The 18,721-nt window shown below is 44.2% G+C and overlaps 1 protein-coding gene across 2 annotated transcripts in view; it reads right to left on the reverse strand.

Annotated features, from left to right (window-relative positions):
• Positions 1 to 18,721, reverse strand: part of VIPR1 (vasoactive intestinal peptide receptor 1) — an 849,588-nt gene that overhangs the window by 236,657 nt on the left and 594,210 nt on the right. For both annotated transcript variants that reach the window (XM_086941106.1, XM_086941107.1), the window contains exon 6: positions 3,244 to 3,376. In XM_086941106.1, the coding sequence (XP_086797232.1) occupies positions 3,244 to 3,376 (133 nt within the window). The remainder of the gene's footprint in view (positions 1 to 3,243; positions 3,377 to 18,721) is intronic.

An 18,721-nucleotide genomic window follows, 5' to 3' on the forward strand; every position in this document is an offset into this window, starting at 1 on the left:
ACAGACGGCCCGCCCTTTGCCCGGGCTTAGCCCGGCGCTGCCCGCACTCTCCCGCGACGCAGGGGGTGATGCTAGTTTTTATGCGCCTCCTGGCGCGATATCCCCATGCGCGGCTTCCGTCCGCATAGACTGTTGGGAATTGTAGTCCGCTCTCCTCACTGCGGCTGCACCAGATGGTGTGGGTGTGCAGCGGCGGGAGGCGGAAAGATGCAAGGCCACAGGCGGCGTCCACAGCAGGAAAGAATGCTGTCAGGTAGGATCCGCTAAAAGGGAGCAAGCAAGGTCTGAAGCGTGTGCTAGGTCAGAGGCCAAAGGAGTTCCCCGCTCCACCGGGGGTGACGCTAGTTTTTATGCACCTCCTGGCTATATCCCCGTGCGCGGCTTCCGGCCGCATGGACTGTTGGGAATTGTAGTCCGATCTCCTCACGGTGGCTGCACCAGATGGCGTGGGTGTGCAGCGGCGGGAGGCGGAAAGATGCAAGGCCACAGGCGGCGTCCACAGCAGGAAAGAATGCTGTCAGGTAGGATCCGCTAAAAGGGAGCAAGCAAGGTCTGAAGCGTGCGCTAGGTCAGAGGCCAAAGGAGTTACCCCAGGCTCTCCGGGGGTGACGCTACTTTTTATGCGCCTCCTGGTGCGATATCCCCGTGCGCGGCTTCCGGCCGCATGGACTGTCGGGAATTGTAGTCCGCTCTCCTCACGGCGGCTGCACCAGATGGTGTGGGTGTGCAGCGGCGGGAGGCGGAAAGTTGCAAGGCCACAGGCGGCGTCCACAGCAAGAAAGTATGCGGTCAGGTAGGATCCGCTAAAAGGGAGCAAGCAAGGCCTGAAGCGGGCGCTAGGTCAGAGGCCAACGGATTTCCCCGCTCCCCCAGGGGTGACGTTAGTTTTTAGGCGCCTCCTGGTGCGATATCCCCGTGCGCGGCTTCCGGCCGCATTGACTGTTGGGAATTGTAGTCCGCTCTCCTCACGGCGGCTGCACCAGATGGCGTGGGTGTGCAGCGGCGGGAGGCGGAAAGATGCAAGGCCACAGGCGGCGTCCACAGCAGGAAAGAATGCTGTCAGGTAGGATCCGCTAAAAGGGAGCAAGCAAGGTCTGAAGGGTGCACTAGGTCAGAGGCCAAAGGAGTTCCCCGCTCCACCGGGGGTGACGCTAGTTTTTATGCGCCTCCTGGCGTGATATCCCCGTGCACGGCTTCCGGCCGCATGGACTGTCGGGAATTGTAGTCCGCTCTCCTCACGGCGGCTGCACCAGATGGCGTGGGTGTGCAGCGGCGGGAGGCGGAAAGATGCAAGGCCACAGGCGGCGTCCACAGCAGGAAAGAATGCTGTCAGGTAGGATCAGCTATAAGGGAGCAAGCAAGGTCTGAAGCGTGCGCTAGGTCAGAGGCCAAAGGAGTTCCCCCAGGCTCTCAGCACAGAGGTACCACTGAAGATTCTTTCACCTGCTGAGACACAGCATGGAGCACAAACTCATCACTGTGAGACTCAAGATGCTGTTATAAATGTACATATGCAGTTTTATTGGTAGGAACTTTAGAGCAGAAGTAGTAACCAGTTTGCCTGCTTGCATGCTGGATTGTTCATATAGTTTCAAATGCAACACAAGAAGTTATCTTACCCCTTTTATACTCAGCTCCAGTCTACCTCTATGCTATCATAACATTTCTAGTGGAACAGGTGTTAGGAAAATGGGTTCTAAACTGTAAAAACTCACAGTTTTTTTTTTTTTCATCCCTATTATTTAGACCTCTGGTGTGTGTTATACTTTCCCTCACCATATTGAGTCTTGCACACACTAAGCTATGCTTAAAGTGGATAAATATAAGCCCAGCTGATGTGCTCATCTGGGTAAGGAACAATGAGTGGGTTGAAGGGGACCTGTATGGAAAGTGTGTGCGCACTGTAGACATGACTTGCGAGGATTATTGTAATTATAGAGTGTATCTGTAGTGTTTTTATTTTAAGGGGATCCATTTTTGGGGGCCATCTCTGTTCACTGTTTCAGACTTGTTCTGTTTAAAATTCAGTCACTAACTAGGAGAAATTTCAAGTTATACGTTTGAAATGTAGACATCTTTAACACTAAAAAAGATACTCAGCTCTTCGGTCGCAGGAGCGTGAACAAACACAAAGGTATGTATATGTTTAAACATTCCTGAGGTCCTGTGAATAGTAGAAGGACAGACATCCCAGTGAAGTCCAGGGACAGTCCCTACGCCCTAAATTCTTTTTTTTCTTCCCCAGAGACAGTTTCATGTGATAGCTGAGTTGGAATATCTCTCTCTTGTGTGTTTGTTTCATATTTCCCCGAATGGAAACACCAAACTCCACTCTCTCTTCCTTCTGAACTCTGAGTGACAAAAGCCTGACCTTTCTGGGGCTACTAAACAAATGTCAAAAACTGTGTGAAACCGCTCCAGAGAGGGATTTCTTTGATCTATGTTGTTGTCTGCAAGACTAGGTTACATATTAGGTAGAACCCAGGTGAGTGTGCAGATATTCTTATTGGCAAATGTGACAACCCCCTAGCATGGTGGGTGGCATATATACCTGAGACTTAGAACAAGATTCTCTGGGTTCTGGCTGCCCTAACAGGTGGGGACCTACTTGATATTACCTTTGCAAGAAGAGCTGTTGAACGTGTGAGGTTGAGGAGAAGTCTGTGAAGTATTCAACCCACCTACTTTGTGACTAAGGAGCAGTGCAAAGGCTTCATGTGCTAACCCTGAGAGAAGCTAAATTTGCTTTGATGCAAGAGGCAGAACTTGCTGAGGAAAGAGAGTGTCTGAAGTGTGCCCTGCTGGAGAGTGCTGGCCAGCAAAAAAGAGCATGGCTGTACAGGAAGGACAAAGAAGAAGCTTTGCAATCAGGTGGCCCTTGAAAAATACCCCTATAGCAGCAGCAATAGGGGCAATAAGAAGCTGCTCATGGGAGTTTTTTCATCTTTATACTGTATGCCCTAGAAAAGCTAACCAATCACAGGAAGGTGTATTATTATACATTTGGGCAGCCTATTACAAGTTGCCCGCCCCGCCTCCCCCAAGGGACAAGTAGCACAATTGTAGCTGTTTTAGAAATTGCTTCCCTGTATTAATGGTAGTGTAACACACATTTTCTTACCCCACCTTGGGAGCCCATGGGCCTGTGCTTAGCATGCATGGGTGGAGGAGTGAGCTCTGAAGCATAGGCATCCATCAAAAATTATAAAAAGAACGCAGGGAACTATAATTAGTTTTACTTACCGAGCCGACCATGCAGTGATCGGATTCTCCATTTTCAAAAAGAATAACATCTTTTATGAACACTGATACGGCTCTCAGTATGAAGGACATGAAGAGGTGCATGTGGATATAATTCCGAGTGCAGTGCAGCTTTCTGTGGGAAGGAAAATGAGTTTAGAAACATTATTGTTTTTTAAAGTTGTAAGGACATTTTTATAAAAAAATTCTTAACACACTTGTTTAAAACATTTAATTTTACTAAAAGAATAGACTAGACAAGAGTGATGTTAATTGATCCTGAGATTGGCAGCATTTTCTCCTGTCCCTCTTACTAGTTTTCATCAGTCTTACATATTTATTGTTAATTAGTATTCATTTAACACATATCACAACTAAATATTCTGATTTTCTCAGATTAATTTTCCTGATTAGGAATCAATGCTTTCATACATTTTATAGCTAAATGCCTGTGGACTGAATTTTTCGTTTATAATTCAACTTTCTCCTAATTCAGTGTATTCTTCTTTGCAAGCTATTTAAGGCTTACCACATTTTTTTAAAGTAACCGGCTGCAAATTGTACAACCCCTAATGTATTTTATTATGACAAATTATGTTATTTAAGATGTGATAAGCGTTGTTATTAATGCTATAATTGTACACAGTATAAGTGATGTAAGATGAAAGGGTATAACTAGTGCATGGAGAAGGGGCAAGTTCTAGTTTATGTAGTGTATGACTGAAACAGCAAGACTGTATACAGAGGTGTATGACTCATAGCAATTTGAATAAGGTGTGTAAATTATAAGTTATAAATTTAAGCTTTTCAATTTTTATTGTTCCTGTATTTTAAGTTGGGTTTGCATAGAAAGAATAAATAAAGTATTTCTAACTATATGTTATCCGTAACCTTTGTTATTTTCATTGTATGTTAATGGTTTTTATTTAGAATAAAAATGTGTTTCAAATCGTAGTGTGGCATTTCATTCATTGGAATGTCGTAAAGTGGAGTGTCGAACAGTACAGTGAAGGAGATTGTTGTAGTGTCTATTGCTGTACAGTGAAATATTGTACAGTGGGATAGAGTGGACTTGGGAAGAGTGGAATGATGTAGGGTACAGTGGAGTGAAGTGTTATACAGTGGAGTGGTGTGTGGTACAGAGGAGTAGCATATTGAATAGTGGACCAGTGTGTTGTACAGTGTAGTTGTGTGCCGAACAGTAGAGCCCACGGGTATTCGCCGCGCTCTACAAATGTCAATAAATAAATAAATAAATAAATAGAGTTGAGTGTTGTTCAGTGGAGTGTTCTTGACTAGAGTGTCATGTAACACTTTGTGGTGGAGTGGAGTTCATGAAGTTGAGTTTCTTCGAGTGGCATAGAGTGTAGTAGAGTGTAGTGGCATTGAGTGGAGTGGAGTGTCATACAGTTCAGTGTTGTTTTGCGCAGTGTCGTACAATAGAGTGTCGAAACATCTCATACAGTGTAATGTCATTCAGTGGGATGTCTTTATTATTGAGAACTCAGTGCAAAGTAGGGTGGTGAGCTATAGTTAGTGTTTTTCGGTTGGGGAACTGAAAAGAGCATGCAAACGTACAACAAGGTGCGTTACTTATAATATTTTTAAGGTGGTGGATACATTGTAATTGAAAGCTAAACCTATAACTAGCATTTTTCAAGTTTATGTAGTTTAAGTTTGGTTTGTATAGGAAAAAATCTTTGTTTTTTTCATGAAGTTTCAATGTTTTTAATTTTTTTAAATAAAAATGTGTCTTACATCATAGAGTCCAGTGTCCTTGAGTGGAGTGTTTTTATGTGGAGTGTCTACAGTACAGTGGAGGAGAGTGCTGTGAAGTCTATTGTATAGAGTGGAGAGTGGAGGTGAGTAGAGTGGAGTGGTGTATTGTACAGTGTAGTTTAAAGTGTCATATAGTGTAGTGGCATCATATAGTGGAGTTAAGTATCGTAGACTGGAGTGACAAGTTGTAAAGTGGACTGGCATGTCGTACAGTAGAGAACCTATTGATGGACTGCCACAGAGTGGAGTAGAGTGCTTTAGAGTGGAGCTGAGTGGAGTTGAGGGGAGTATTGCAGATTGGAGCGTCATTGTGTAGAGGGGAGGAGAGTTTCGTACAGTGGAATGGGGTGTCATATAGTGGAGTGGCGCATCGTAGAGAGGAGTGGAGTGCCGTACAGTGTAGTACAATGCCCTTGAAGGGATTGGCATAGAGTGTAGTAGAGTGTCAAAGAGTGGCATACAGTGTAGTACAGTGTTGTAGAGTAGAGTTGTATACAGTGGAGTAGAGTGCTGGACAGTGGAATGGTGTAAAGTGTGGTATGGTCCAGTGATGTAGAGTGGGAAAAAGTGTAGTAGAGAGTGTAGTACAATGGAGTGGCGTACACTGTTGTGGCGTAGAGTGAATTACCAAAAGTAGAATAGCAGACAGGGGAATAGCGTGCATGGGAAAATGGAGTGGCATGGAGTGGAATGGTGTAGTGTAGAGTGGTATACAGTGGAATGCCGAAAGTGGAGTAGGGTATAGTGGATTAGCGTAGAGTGCAGTCCACAGTACATTGAAGTGTTGTAGTGTAAAGTCAGGAAAACTGTTATAAATTGAAGTGGTGGCTCGTACAGTTGAGTGGAGAACTTTTTTTTTTACAGTTTTGGAAACTGTTGTAGAGTGAATTAAAGTGTTGTACAAAAGAGTGCACAGGCAGAGTTTAGTACAAATTTGGACAGCGGAGTGTACGGGGATAGAGTGAAGAAGAGTCTAGCAAAGTTGCATAGAGTACAGTAGAGTTTTGAAGAGTGGAGTTATATGGAGTGGAGGAGAGTACACTGAGGTGATCTTGAGCGGAGTAGGGTATAGTGGAGTCGCATTCAGTGGAATAGAGTAGAGTTGAGTGACATAGAGTGGACTAGTATATAGTGAAGTGGAGTAGTGTAGACTGAAGTGGTGTACAGTGGAGTGGCTAAGAGTGAGGTGTTGTACAGTGGAGTAGCATAGAGTTCAATAACATATAGTGCAGTAGTGTACAGTGGAGTGGTGTAGACTGGAGTGGTGTACCGTAGAGTGGGGTAGAGTGTGACGGCATGCAGTGCAGTGACATACAGTGCAGTGACGTCCAAAGGAATAGCATAGAAGGGAATGGCGTTCAGTGTAGTGGGGTAGAGTGGAATGCCATACAGTAGAGTGGCAAAGATTGAAGTTTCATACAGTGCACTAGTAAAGAGTAGTGTGGTGTACAATGGAATAGATCAGAGTGGAGTAAAGTGGAGTAGAATAGCATAAAGTAGAATAGCATAGAGTGGAATAGCTTGCATTGGAGTGGTGTACAGTAGAGTGGCATAGACTGGAGTGGCATACAGTGGAGTGGGGCAGAGTGGAAAAGCAAACAGTGGAGTGGTGTAGAGTGTAGTGGCATCCAATGGACTAGTGTTGAATGGAGTAGTATTGAGTGGAGTGGCATACACTGGAATGAAATAGGGTGGAGTAGCTTATAGTGGAGTTGCATAAGTAGGGTGGAATAGCGTATAGTGGAGTAGCATAGAGTGCAGGGGTGTACATTGAAGTGGAATAGACTGGAGGGGTGTACACTGCAGTGGGGTAGAGTGTAATACCATACAATGGAGTGGCTTATAGTGGAGTGTGTACAATGGAATAATTAAAATGGAGTGGCGCAAAATGGAGTAGCGTAGAGTGGAGTGGCATACACTGGTGTGGCTTAGAGTAAAATAGTGTACAATGTAGTGGCATACAGTGAAATAGCATAGATTGGAGTCTTGTACAGTGGAGTGGCATACAGTGGAATAGCATAGAATGACATGGCATGCAGTGGAATGTCATAGAGTGGAATAGCATATAGTAGAGTAGCGTATAGTGGGGTGGCATACAGTGGAATAGTATAAGTGGAGTGGCGTATGATGTAAATGTAAATGTAGTAGTATTTGTGTAACGCAACGAATCGACCCCCGAAGGGGTATCTCAGGCGCTTGTACGCATACCGCTGTGGAACCCTTCCTGGCTTTTCCCTGTGAAGTGCCCACTCCTGGGCACCCCCAAGGTGAAGCCAGGCATCCTAGCGTTGTTGGGGCCGTTGTGGAGATTGAGCAAGCTATTGCCCAGAGTTGCAGAGTGGGACCCATGATTAGAATAGGCACTGAGGCGAGAATTATCAGGTCCGCGGAAATTGAGCCCAAGACCCGCCGAGGCGGGAATTGAACCCTGCTAGACCTCTGCATCAGGGTCTGCCGCTCTAACCATTAAGCCACACTTCTCCACTGATGGAATGGCGTACATTGGAATAGCATACAGTGGAGAAGTTTATAGTGGACCCTACTGTGTACTATTGTGAAGTGACACAAATTCTGTTCCCAGCAGGCGAGAATTTTGAAAATGCTTACGCCAACTGGGAGCAGACTTGAGATCTGTTTTCCTGCCCGCACTGATGCAGGCAGGGAAACAGATCAACTTATTGCTCACGCCCGGACAGAGCAGCATAAATAGTCAGTGCAGTGAGGGAAACAGAAGACAAGTGCTCTCCCATCTGATTGGATCAGTTTCAAAGTTCCTGCCCCCGAGAGCAGACTTTGTGTTTGTTCCCATTTGGTAGAAGTTGTGAAAATACTTCTACCAGGCAGTAGCAAACATACGTTTCCATCCCTACACCAGACTCAAGGGATTGGGTCCCCAGGACCAATAATGAAACCGCAGCTCCCCCTCCCATTACATGTTAGTAGTGGACCTGGAGAATGGGGCCACCAAGGCTTTTTTAAGGCTCGGGGAGGGGAGTAGTGCCTCCACATTTTAAATACAAAAAGCCCTGTGGGGTGTGGTCCTTGGGGTGTATATGGCTTGAGGAGGGGGCCATGCACCTCCTCTACGAATATTAGTTTAATTGGGCCCCAGCGGATGGGCTCTCTTTTTAAACAAAAAAAGGCCCCGGGATGGGTTCCTCTGGCCTATGAAGGCTTGGGTAGGGATGCCACATGGCCCCCTCACCTTCTTTATTGGTTAGGCCAGGTCTGAAAAGTATTTCAGAATGGGAAGGGGGCTGCACAGCTACACTGCTATTATGCATTAGGAGCTCATTCATTTTCGTAAACATGCACATCCATTAGCTGGACACAGGCTGTACAAATTTAGGTAGATAAGTACTATAGTAGTTACCCGCCACTGTATAAGCTATTAAACTCTTACACTCATTGGTTGATGCCATCAATGATGTCTGTCATATGAGATGTCATCAGTGATGTCATAAATGATGTAATTGAACATGACATGAGTGCTGTAAAATGTAAGGTCATATGCAGTGCATGGCGCAAGTTACAGTTAGCTATTTTAACTATAACTGGTGAATTCATGTGTTTATTTTTAGTTTGAAACATTAATGTTATCACTGACATATTCAACAAACTATAACATTACTTTAATTACATATATTGACATAATTTATATCTCTAGTAACCATAACTATAACTACTACCACTCTGTATTAATAGTTAAGGCTACCAGTGATAGGAACGTCTCAGATTTTTTCCCCTTAATAACTTTGCACTTACGGTGTGGAGTGAGGGGTGCTATTTATAATAATATGGAATTGGTGGATACATTGTAAATTAAAGCTAAAACTACAACTTTAGAATGTTTGAAGTGTGTGTAGTTTAGGTTTGGTGTCTATAGATAAAAAACAGTATTCCTAACTATAGCTATGTTTTTTATTTTTTCATTGAATATCTCTCTCTGCTGAGGGGGCCAAGGGCAGAAAGATGAAAAGGCAGGGCAGGCCAGCAGGGCAGTGCAGCACAATGGACCAAGGAGGTTAGGAGGGAAGGAGCAGGGCCATGAACACAGACAATGTAGGGCAGGGTCAGCATTCTGACCAGGCAGGGTTTGCGGCAGGCCCAGTGGCAGAATAACGAACAGTGGATGTCAGGAGGGAGGGGGCAGGTGCATGTACAAGGTGAATGGAGGGGATGGGGCAAAGGCAGCAAGCTGTCCATGAACGCAGGGTGGTATCAACAGGCCAGAAAACTGACCATTAAGGAAAGGAGGTAGGGGGCAGGTGCATGCTGACATCGAACAGCGGCCCGGCAGGACCACAGAGGGAGACCCACATGTGAAGAGGCAGCAAGCTGAGTACAGAGGGCAAAAAGGAGGCAGTGGGGCACCAAGCTGATAATTCAGGGCAAGCCAGCATCAGTAGTGGCAGCACAATAGACCATGGAAGGAGGATGGGAGGGGCAGGGGTACTCAAATAGAGAATGAAGGGCAGGGACAGCAAGCTGACCATGGAGGAGAGGCCGGCATGAACAGCAGCAGGAAGTTGACCACATACAGCAGGCAGGTAGCACGCAGATGAAGACAAGCATTGGCATAGCCAATAGGTCTTGCTTTAAAGACCTTATAAGTTTTTAGCTAGAGCTATTGGCTTTGCCAATGTCTCTAAGCTATGTTGTTGAGCAATGTGGCTGCTAGAAATAAGTACATTTTGAGCAGCAATAAGATCAATTACTCACTGCAAAGTTTTTTTTACATAAACATGACAACATCAGGCTGAAAAGATGACGCCGTGATAACTTTTCCCTAAAAAATCAATCATGTTGTGCAAATCACATAGTAAAAAATGGGCTTTTAAAATCTATAGTATCTGTACTTCGTGAAAGAGTTCATATGTTTACAATAGAAGCATCATGCCTCTTGGATGGCAGGTGCAAGTCTAAAATACAAGGATAAATATCACATGGCCAAAAGAAAACAGAACACGATGTTACATTATTTCATTTACATTGAGAGAGAAAATATATCAAACAAATATTTAGCTTCAATATTATGACAACCAATATAAACAGAATTTTGAAAAAGGCACAACAACGTACACTAACCAACATCCAGTACAAAGAGGTATGTATTTATCACGGGTTCATAGTTTCTGACTTATATCCGCAAAGTTTTTTGTTTTCAAATAAGTAGTATTACAGCTCAATGGGATTTTCCTTTCACTGGTTTGCCCACAGCTCAAATGTACAGTAAAGCACCATAACCATTCAGTGATACACGCTGTAAATCTATTTATTAGAAACGTGCAGTAAGATAAGCAAAGTAAATGCCCCTGCATTTACACTGTAATACTGAACTAGGGCTGGCGTGGCTGAACCGGAAAATCAACAGCTACTGTGCCGGAACAGAAAAGTGTTTAGCAAAACGATTTCGCTTCTAGAAAAACACAGACTGCAAAGTTACAGAAATAAGTCCCACACAGTGCGTTTTCTAAAAATAAAAAAAATGAACATACAGCAAACAAGAGACGCAGGCACGTGCTTGATGTTGAAGGGTTGATACTAAAAACAATGCAGTTGGCTTGTGACCTTTCACTGATGGCCTTGGGATCAGTGGTCTAACGAAAGTTGAGGGGGCCCCTATGCAAGGTACATGGAGGGGCCCCTGATCCGGATTTAACTCAGAGCTTTCAGGCCTGAGTACTGTGCTGAGGGGTTCCCCTGCAGCTTGCCTCACCGCAACGCGGGGGCTGCGGGGGTCTCTGTTATGCCGCTGCTTGGGATATGGGAGAAGGCACAGTGCTTTTAAGTCACATATTCATGGCACCTTATAAGCTGTGGGCATGTCTGCTGAAAGGGTTAGGGTGTAGGGCCAGATAATGTACAGAAAGCACTGCCCAGGTGTTTGAAAAAAACGAATCTCCTGAGCACAGAAACCCCGCCCTCTTAAACCTTTAATTAAAAAACTTTAGCAGCAGATCTTGCAGGTGCCTTTTGACCCTGTGCTGGTGTTGGGCTGATATTCTATCTCAGAACCAGTCCAAAAAAAAGAAAGGAAGGCATGTTGCAACTACAGTTAAAGCATGCGCCCTTCCCCAAAAAATAATAATAAGCACAATAGGATCCGCAGGCAGTAATAATGGGTGCACGTTCCTGCTCGTACCTGCAACAATACTCCATGGGAGTGAACTTCTCAGAAAAGGTTGAACATGCACCCACCATTAGCCATTTGCAGGCTACGATTTTTAAATGTAACACACAAAAGCCAATCCAAAGTGTGGGAGGAGTCAGACCCCACAAAGTACAGACAACAGATCAGCAAACAACGCAAGCGATGTATAGGTCGACCTAAAAAATACAGGGAAAGGGAGACAGGAGTAGCAAGCTAAACATGAAGGGCAAGCTGACATAGGCAGGGGAAGCACAATGGACCACAGAGGGCTGGAGGGAGGAAGTAGGGGCAAGTACATAGAGAACAGAGGGCAAGGGGAGGGATGAAGGGCAGGGGAAGCAGGATGGCCCTGGAGGCTAGGCCTGCAGGAGCAGCAGAATGGATCACGGAGGGCAGGCAGGATGGAACCTCAGTATGCAGGTGGAGAACAGAGGCAGGCAGAAAAGGGGCAGTGGCAGAAGGGGAGAAAGCTGCCCACAGAGGTCAGGAGGCAGGCAGAAGGGTATGCAGATTGAGAACAAAGTGCAGAGAGGAGGAAGACAGAGAGAAGGGCAGCAAGCGGATCACAGAGGGTTTGACCACCTGTCTGCGTTGGGCATGGATTAATCCAAACCCCACTGTGCATGGCTCAAGGATGAGCGCAATTTGGGTGTTGGCTGATTATCTTGAAAAAACTGAAATTCTATGAAACATATGAGATTTAAAGAGATGTTTTATTTAGGTATTGTAATGTCATCTTCACTTTCACTAGGAAAACAGAATTTAATGAAAGAATCAACGGTTAATGTGATACTATAATTAGTCATTGAAATGTCTAAAACACTGGTGTTTATAAACCAAACAAACACTGAAATTAACCAGTTACAATTAAGTGAAGTAGCTGTAACTTCCTCCCACGCCGTGCACTGCTTATAACCTCACATATTACTTCACTCATGACATTTTAAATGACGTCAATGATGACATCTCAAAAGACATCATTAATCGTGTCACTGCTCTGATCAGTCTCCATATTTTATTTTATTTTATTAAGTAGCTCTATTTCCTCTGTAGCTTATTGAAGATTTAAAGAAATGGTAAGAGGAATTTCACAGCTTCAAAGACAAATGCTGTTACAGGCCCCAATGAAAAACTTTATGACATCAGAATGATCTCTTTTAGCTCAGGATACAAGTTAAATCATCATAGCTAGTCTATGTAGATTTGTGCTATCAATCAACCATTTTAACACCCAACAACCCCTACATATCCCTCTTACTACATGCACTGCTTTGCCTCAAAATCAAAAAATGAATTGAATATTTGGTCATTCCCATGCACAGAGAGACTATGCTTTTGAAGAATTTGTAAACATACTAGTGGGTTTAAGGAAGTGACAAAGAATTACTTAGAAGGTTGTCAACTAATTTTCTTATAGCAAGGGCCAGTGCCTCAGGCTATTTTGTTGCTGCTACGTAAGTGTAGTGACAAAAGAAAAATTCTTATCCAGATCCCAAGAATCACTAATTCCTCAGTGAAAAAAATATTCAAGATTAGTTATGATTCCTGCACTCCTTATAAAACATCACTGAGCACCCACAATGAATGTACGTACATATATACATTTAGGAAGAGAATGAACATATTACTCCACCCTGTTCTTAAGCCTGTGTGTGATACTTTGAGAAAATGACTCCTTAAAAAGCATTTGGCCAAACTGCAGATTTCAGGCCTAGTGCCTTCCAAAACTGCCCCTGAGCACATACTGAGTGAGATATTAAAACTCGGTCGTCCATTAGTTACTCTGATTTTTCTTACTAACAAGTAGAAAATACCAAAGACACAAGATTGTAAAAGGAGCACATGTTCATAATATGGGTTAGGCACACCTCAGAGGTTGCATAGCTACTCTTAACTAAAACACCACTGAGGAGCAGAGACCACCGGAGACTATGTGACATATGCTATGTCCCTTCTTGTAAACCTTGTAAGATGTACTGTTGAAAGTGATTACTGAAACCTGAGAAGTCAACAGAATATTTACTATGATGCCATATCCAGGCTATTTCTCACCTCCACTTTCTTGTTTATGTCTTACTTTATTTTGCAAAGGCAAGCATGACAGAGATTAATAGCCACCCTTTCTGTGAGCCTACAAGCAAAGAACAGCCAGCCCTTCAAGAGGTATATTTAAATGGTCTATTCTCCTCCTGCAGCTGTATTATATCATTTTGTGAATTTTAAATTACAGAGTGCAGATAAAATGTTCTACAATTGTGGAAACCCACTTTATTAATAATGTATAAGCACTGACCTGAGAATTATTGAGGCATTCAACAACACACCAGTGTGTTGAATGCCACACAATCAGATTGTGGGCTTGAAACATGGCATTATATTGAAGTGTATGTGTTTCAATGTATTCGCTTGCTTTCCTGCTCTGCAAAACATTTCAGCTATTTTACCATTCTATTATTGTGTTTGTATAGAAGTCGGACTGTAACAAAGCATGTCTTCTGAATCTCAAAATCTTTATTTTGTTGGATTAAGTTTGGTGCACGCTTCCATCAGCTGCAAGAACTATGCAAACCCCCCTTTAAGCCTTCACTTTGCTATCTAAGGACGGGTAGAATTTTGGTACCTTTGTTCCAAAAAAAAAAAAAACAATTAACCTAAATTTTCAGGCGGCTACCTACAAAGTGGGGCATACATTTGAGGAATTTATAGTTAATCACCCCTCTCAATATTGATATGTGGATGAACGTTGCTTCTGGGTACTCAGTGACCTAATGCATCTACTGCAGTGAAATGCTGTTGGCCCATGGCCACCAGTTTGAATCCTGGTAGTTTGCTCAGACTTTCATCTTCCTGTGGTCAGTAAATGAGAACAATAACATCTGTTATTCAGTGGCAAGATATCCACTCGTGAACATGTACTTTATAAATCATGTTATGTGCATATGTATACATTTCATATTGTCAGTCAAAGTCTTAAGATGAATCACTACCCCAGATATATGGGTTACATCATTTTGCATATGTTGTTTAACATTTATATAGCACTAATGCCCACTTTGAGTTAACAAGGTGGAGGCGCTGTCACCTACCACCCTCACACATCACAAAGGCTCTGCCTGAGCAATCTTACAAAGTGTTTGACATTTGTCTTTTGTGACCTCAGACAAGCTGGGGCTAAAACAGGCAGGAAGGGGATGCCTGACACCTCAGGGGGGTGGAAAGCTCCATAAGCTTTATCTACTTCAAAGTGGGCACCAGGTATAAATATTGGATGCTTAGACCCAACTCTTCAGTACACTTCTTGACCTTTGGACCATGCCAGGGAGAAGGACTGCTGTGCTTCTGAAAGCAGTGCCACTCTGCTGGACTGCTGCCCTGCTTTGCTGACCTGCTCCCCTCTTGCCTGGGTGAGAAGGACTGGACCTGCATTTCTAAACCACTGGACCCCAGAGTGAATCCAAGGGCTGGATGACTGGCCCCCTGATCATGAGCCTCAGGGACAGAACAGGCTTCTAAAATCTCAAACCCAGCACCTGGACTCTGCCACCTTTGAGTCCTGAAAACCCAAGTGGTGCAATCCTAGTCCTTGACCCTTGGAAGGGGACTTGAAGGTGCTCTGCCAGCCCATTTTTGGATTCAGCAATAACAAGGTATCCCTGCTTTGGTGTGGCACAACTCAGCAGAACCGGAGCATCGCATCTGCAGCTCAATTCATTGCCCTCAGAACCGATGCATCGCCTTTGTTCAGGTGACTTCCCCAATGCATGGGCTTCGTATTGCCCATTGCAGCTGCATGATGTATCCTCACGCAAAGACATCACATCGCCCAAAGCAACCATAACCAGCGTGACGCATCCACACGGAAGGACATCACCTCTCATTTGGCAGCTCACCGGAACCTCCACTGCACGACGCATCTCTTCGCCTGGGCCTCGTATCACCTCTGCTGTGTGACACATCCTCAAAGTGGAACTCCACGTCTCTGCGCAACCAGGCTTAAAGTAATGGGTTCAGGGTATCTAAGTGGGTCCCTGTAGCCGGCCCTTCTCCATTGTGGTTGGCCTGAACTTGTGGCTTTGTCTGTCCTGATATAGAGCAACCAGATAACCACAGTTGGAGCTTTGTGCTTTTTGGGACTATTTTCACTGAAATCTTTAAACTTGCATATCTCCATTCTACAGGTTGGATTTTTGTCATTTTGCTATTGTTTTGGTTGTTTTTTAAAACTTACTTTACTTTCCAAATTTGGTGTGGGATTCTTCTGGTGTTGTGGGATTCTTCTGGTGTTGTAGTTTCACTTTATTACTGTTTAAAATGTGCATACATACTTTACCCATTGCCTCTAAGTTAAGCATGACTGCTCAGTACCAAGCTATTAGAGGATTGAGCACAGGTTAATTTGGGGTTTGCTTGTGACTTCACCCTGATAAGGATTGTGGTTACAGCTTGAGTAGGATTTCACCCCCTCAACAAGTATAAACATTTCTTACACCATCATAGTTCAACACATATTTAAAAATCAAAACCATCACCTGTTCAATAAAACCGTTTTAAAAGCCAACTTGCTGGAGTGAGGGAACTATTTCTATAGGAGCAAACAAGGAGGGTGCGGACATCATGACATTTAATTGCACAATCAAATCAGCAGTCATAGCCCCAGGTAATTTGGGGTGATCGGCTCAGTTCCAGCTGTTGCACCAACTGCTGCCAATACATGTATTTCACTGTTGCGATGGTCACAAGGCTCAATTTTACAGCTTTAAAACACTGAAGTTGAGTGAACTTCTGAAATTTTCCACAAACAAAGAGTTGAAATATTTTAAAATGACTCCAAAGATACTCTTAACATGTAATCTTATACACATCTCTAAATTTGTACAAAATAAGGGCAGGGCACAAAGCTTCCCTTAGGGGTCGGCTACCAGCTCGGCCAAATACTAGTCATGTCTAGCTCCAAGGCTAACTAGTCTTGATTTTACCTCAAACTATTTTCCTCCACAACCCTACACTTCCTGTCTCTTCATCTTACTCTTGTAGGTTCTTATTCATTCCTGCTTACTCCCTTTGTAACGATTTTCCTATCATTCTCTGTCTCCTCATTTGTCCATTTTCAACCTTGTTCTCTCTCTTGATCTGTGACAAAATATGTTCTTAGCTGCCAAGTTTCAAACGGCCATGTGTGGTGTGCTGCTCTAGTCCAGGTCGTTTAATTCTAGGACATGTCCTGTTTTATATCAGACTAAACACAACTACAAAACCCAAATTCAAAGAAAACACTGGGACTGGAGCACCACATCCTCATAGACCTGTAAAAATTGGCAGGGTTGTCTGTTAATGAAAAAGTAATTCCTGGTCCCCACAAAAAGGGTACCAGTGCCCCCCACCTGCAACCAGGCACAAATTAAGCATTGCTTATATTCTCTGCATTGTTTCTGGCACCGTAATAGAAAGGATTTAATTTAGTTAGTGAATAATGAATTATCCTACAAGTAATGCAAGGGTTAACTACTGAGCCACCTTCTAATGAAAAAACAAGTAGATTTTAGGAAAAAATTCATCATACAACATTTTTTAAAAATCCATAACGTATGACAAGACTTCTGAAAACAGTAATATTGGTAATGATAATGTGAATATGGTGCAATAAAGAAGTTCTGCATTCCCATCTAAGGACAATTTTAATATGTTGTTTGCAGATGAAATATGCCATCCATTTTATGCTATGTTTAAAATCCCTCCAATAGTTACTTTTGCATTAGCCAATTGCACAAAAAAATACTGATTAAGTGGTATGAGGAAAAAACTCTCCTGCTAGACAGATCATACCCCGCTCTCCCAGTCCCCACGCACATCAATGCTAAACCCCTGAACACGTGGGTGCACCACTGAGCACTAATAGACATATTGTGTCAGTTTCTTGCACTCCTTCTACTCCCGCCCTTATGACCTACACAGTCGCCTTGACCCTATTGGCTGGACTACTGAGCAGGCCACGTTTATGACTCACACTGACTACCCGGGGAGGACGCACTCAGACCACAACTCTCAGTGTGCACAGGTCTGCTGGGACAATACTCTCCCTCCTATACCAATGCTGTGCCTTCACCTTGAGGTACTGGAAGATGAGGCCCTCCAAGTGACCCTGAATGTCTCCTGTGTTGAATTCCTTGAAACAAATGCCAGCGCTACCTCGTCATGCCTCATGAAATGGTACGCCTTCAAAGTCACCATCAGGAGTCACAGCATGGGTGCTGTAATGAAGTTGAGAAAACAACTGGATCGAGATATTGCATGGGCAGAGCACAACCTCCTTTGTCTTGAGCAGTTGGCTATCTCCTCAGCCGGGGGCAGGCACCGGCTTGCCAAGGCACGCAGCAACACACAACACTGCTGGAACACTTATGTTGCCTTAGCTATGCTGCGCAATCCACTCAGACTCATTCCAGAGCAGACAAAGATGGCATTCTTTTAGCATGGCTAATTGGACAAGACAGCCTGCAGCGCTCAGCTCTTTACCTCATTGTGCATCCAGCCACAGACCTGCAAACACAGAGTGAAGTACACACTACTTTTACTCACTTTTACGAGCAACTCTACACAATGGCAGTGGGAATTGTTTACTCGGATGTTGAGGCTTTTTTATCAAGCATGGGCAGGTGCTGTCTGACTCGCCATTGAAATTCAACACAAAATCACTCCCTTTGAGATCTGCAAAGCTACATGGTTGGAAGCGTCAAGCAAAACTCCAGGCCCCAATGGCCGCCCCCAGGAATTCTATAAAACGAATGCCACACTGTTGGTGCCCGACCTCCAAGCTCTGTATGATGATGGGCTCTCATGCTCCTGCCTACAACAGTCCATCTGGGAAGTGCTAATCATTTCCATTCATAAACCAGGGCATGCCCATAAAACCTTTGTTTTTTAGGTCTCGCGACCTATCAATGCGCATGCGCATTGAGCGGAGCGAGAATTCAAGTGCTCAAAATACTCGTGAAACCACGGGTATTTCAGTGCGGTTTTCTTCGAGTTCACGTGGCCACAGGCACGAGCTTTTGGGCCATAAACTTTCACAGCCATCTGTTCCCCAGCTCCAGCACCTCCCCTCTCTCTCCCGCACACAGCCTTACTTGCATTTCTCCTCCCCCTCCCCAGCCAGCTTCCCCCAGGCCGTGTTCCCTCCCACCTTTCCTTCTCTCTGTCCCTTCTTTCATTCACAACTTGTTTAAAGCATCATGAAAGTGCTTCCCCCGTTTTTTTCTCACTTCCTCAGCATATTTTTTCCTAACTTAAAAAAAAAATTCCTCAACTTTGCCCTTTGACCTGCAGTGCGATTTCACTTTTATAAAGATTCACCCTTCCGACCGCTCTCCTGTGCATTTAAACTCCATGTTGCGCTCTCTTGTTTGTTTCCCTCCACCATTCCTTTGTTCTTTCTCCATGTTGCTTCCCCCACCGCACCCTCTGTGTTGCTCCCCCACCCGTTTTGCATCACCTGACATTCCTGTTTCACCCTCGCCCTCATGTTGCATTCCTAGTTCCTCCTCTTTACGC

This window comes from Lissotriton vulgaris, chromosome 10 (assembly GCF_964263255.1).
Source record: "Lissotriton vulgaris chromosome 10, aLisVul1.2, whole genome shotgun sequence".
NCBI classification, from domain to species: domain Eukaryota; kingdom Metazoa; phylum Chordata; class Amphibia; order Caudata; family Salamandridae; genus Lissotriton; species Lissotriton vulgaris.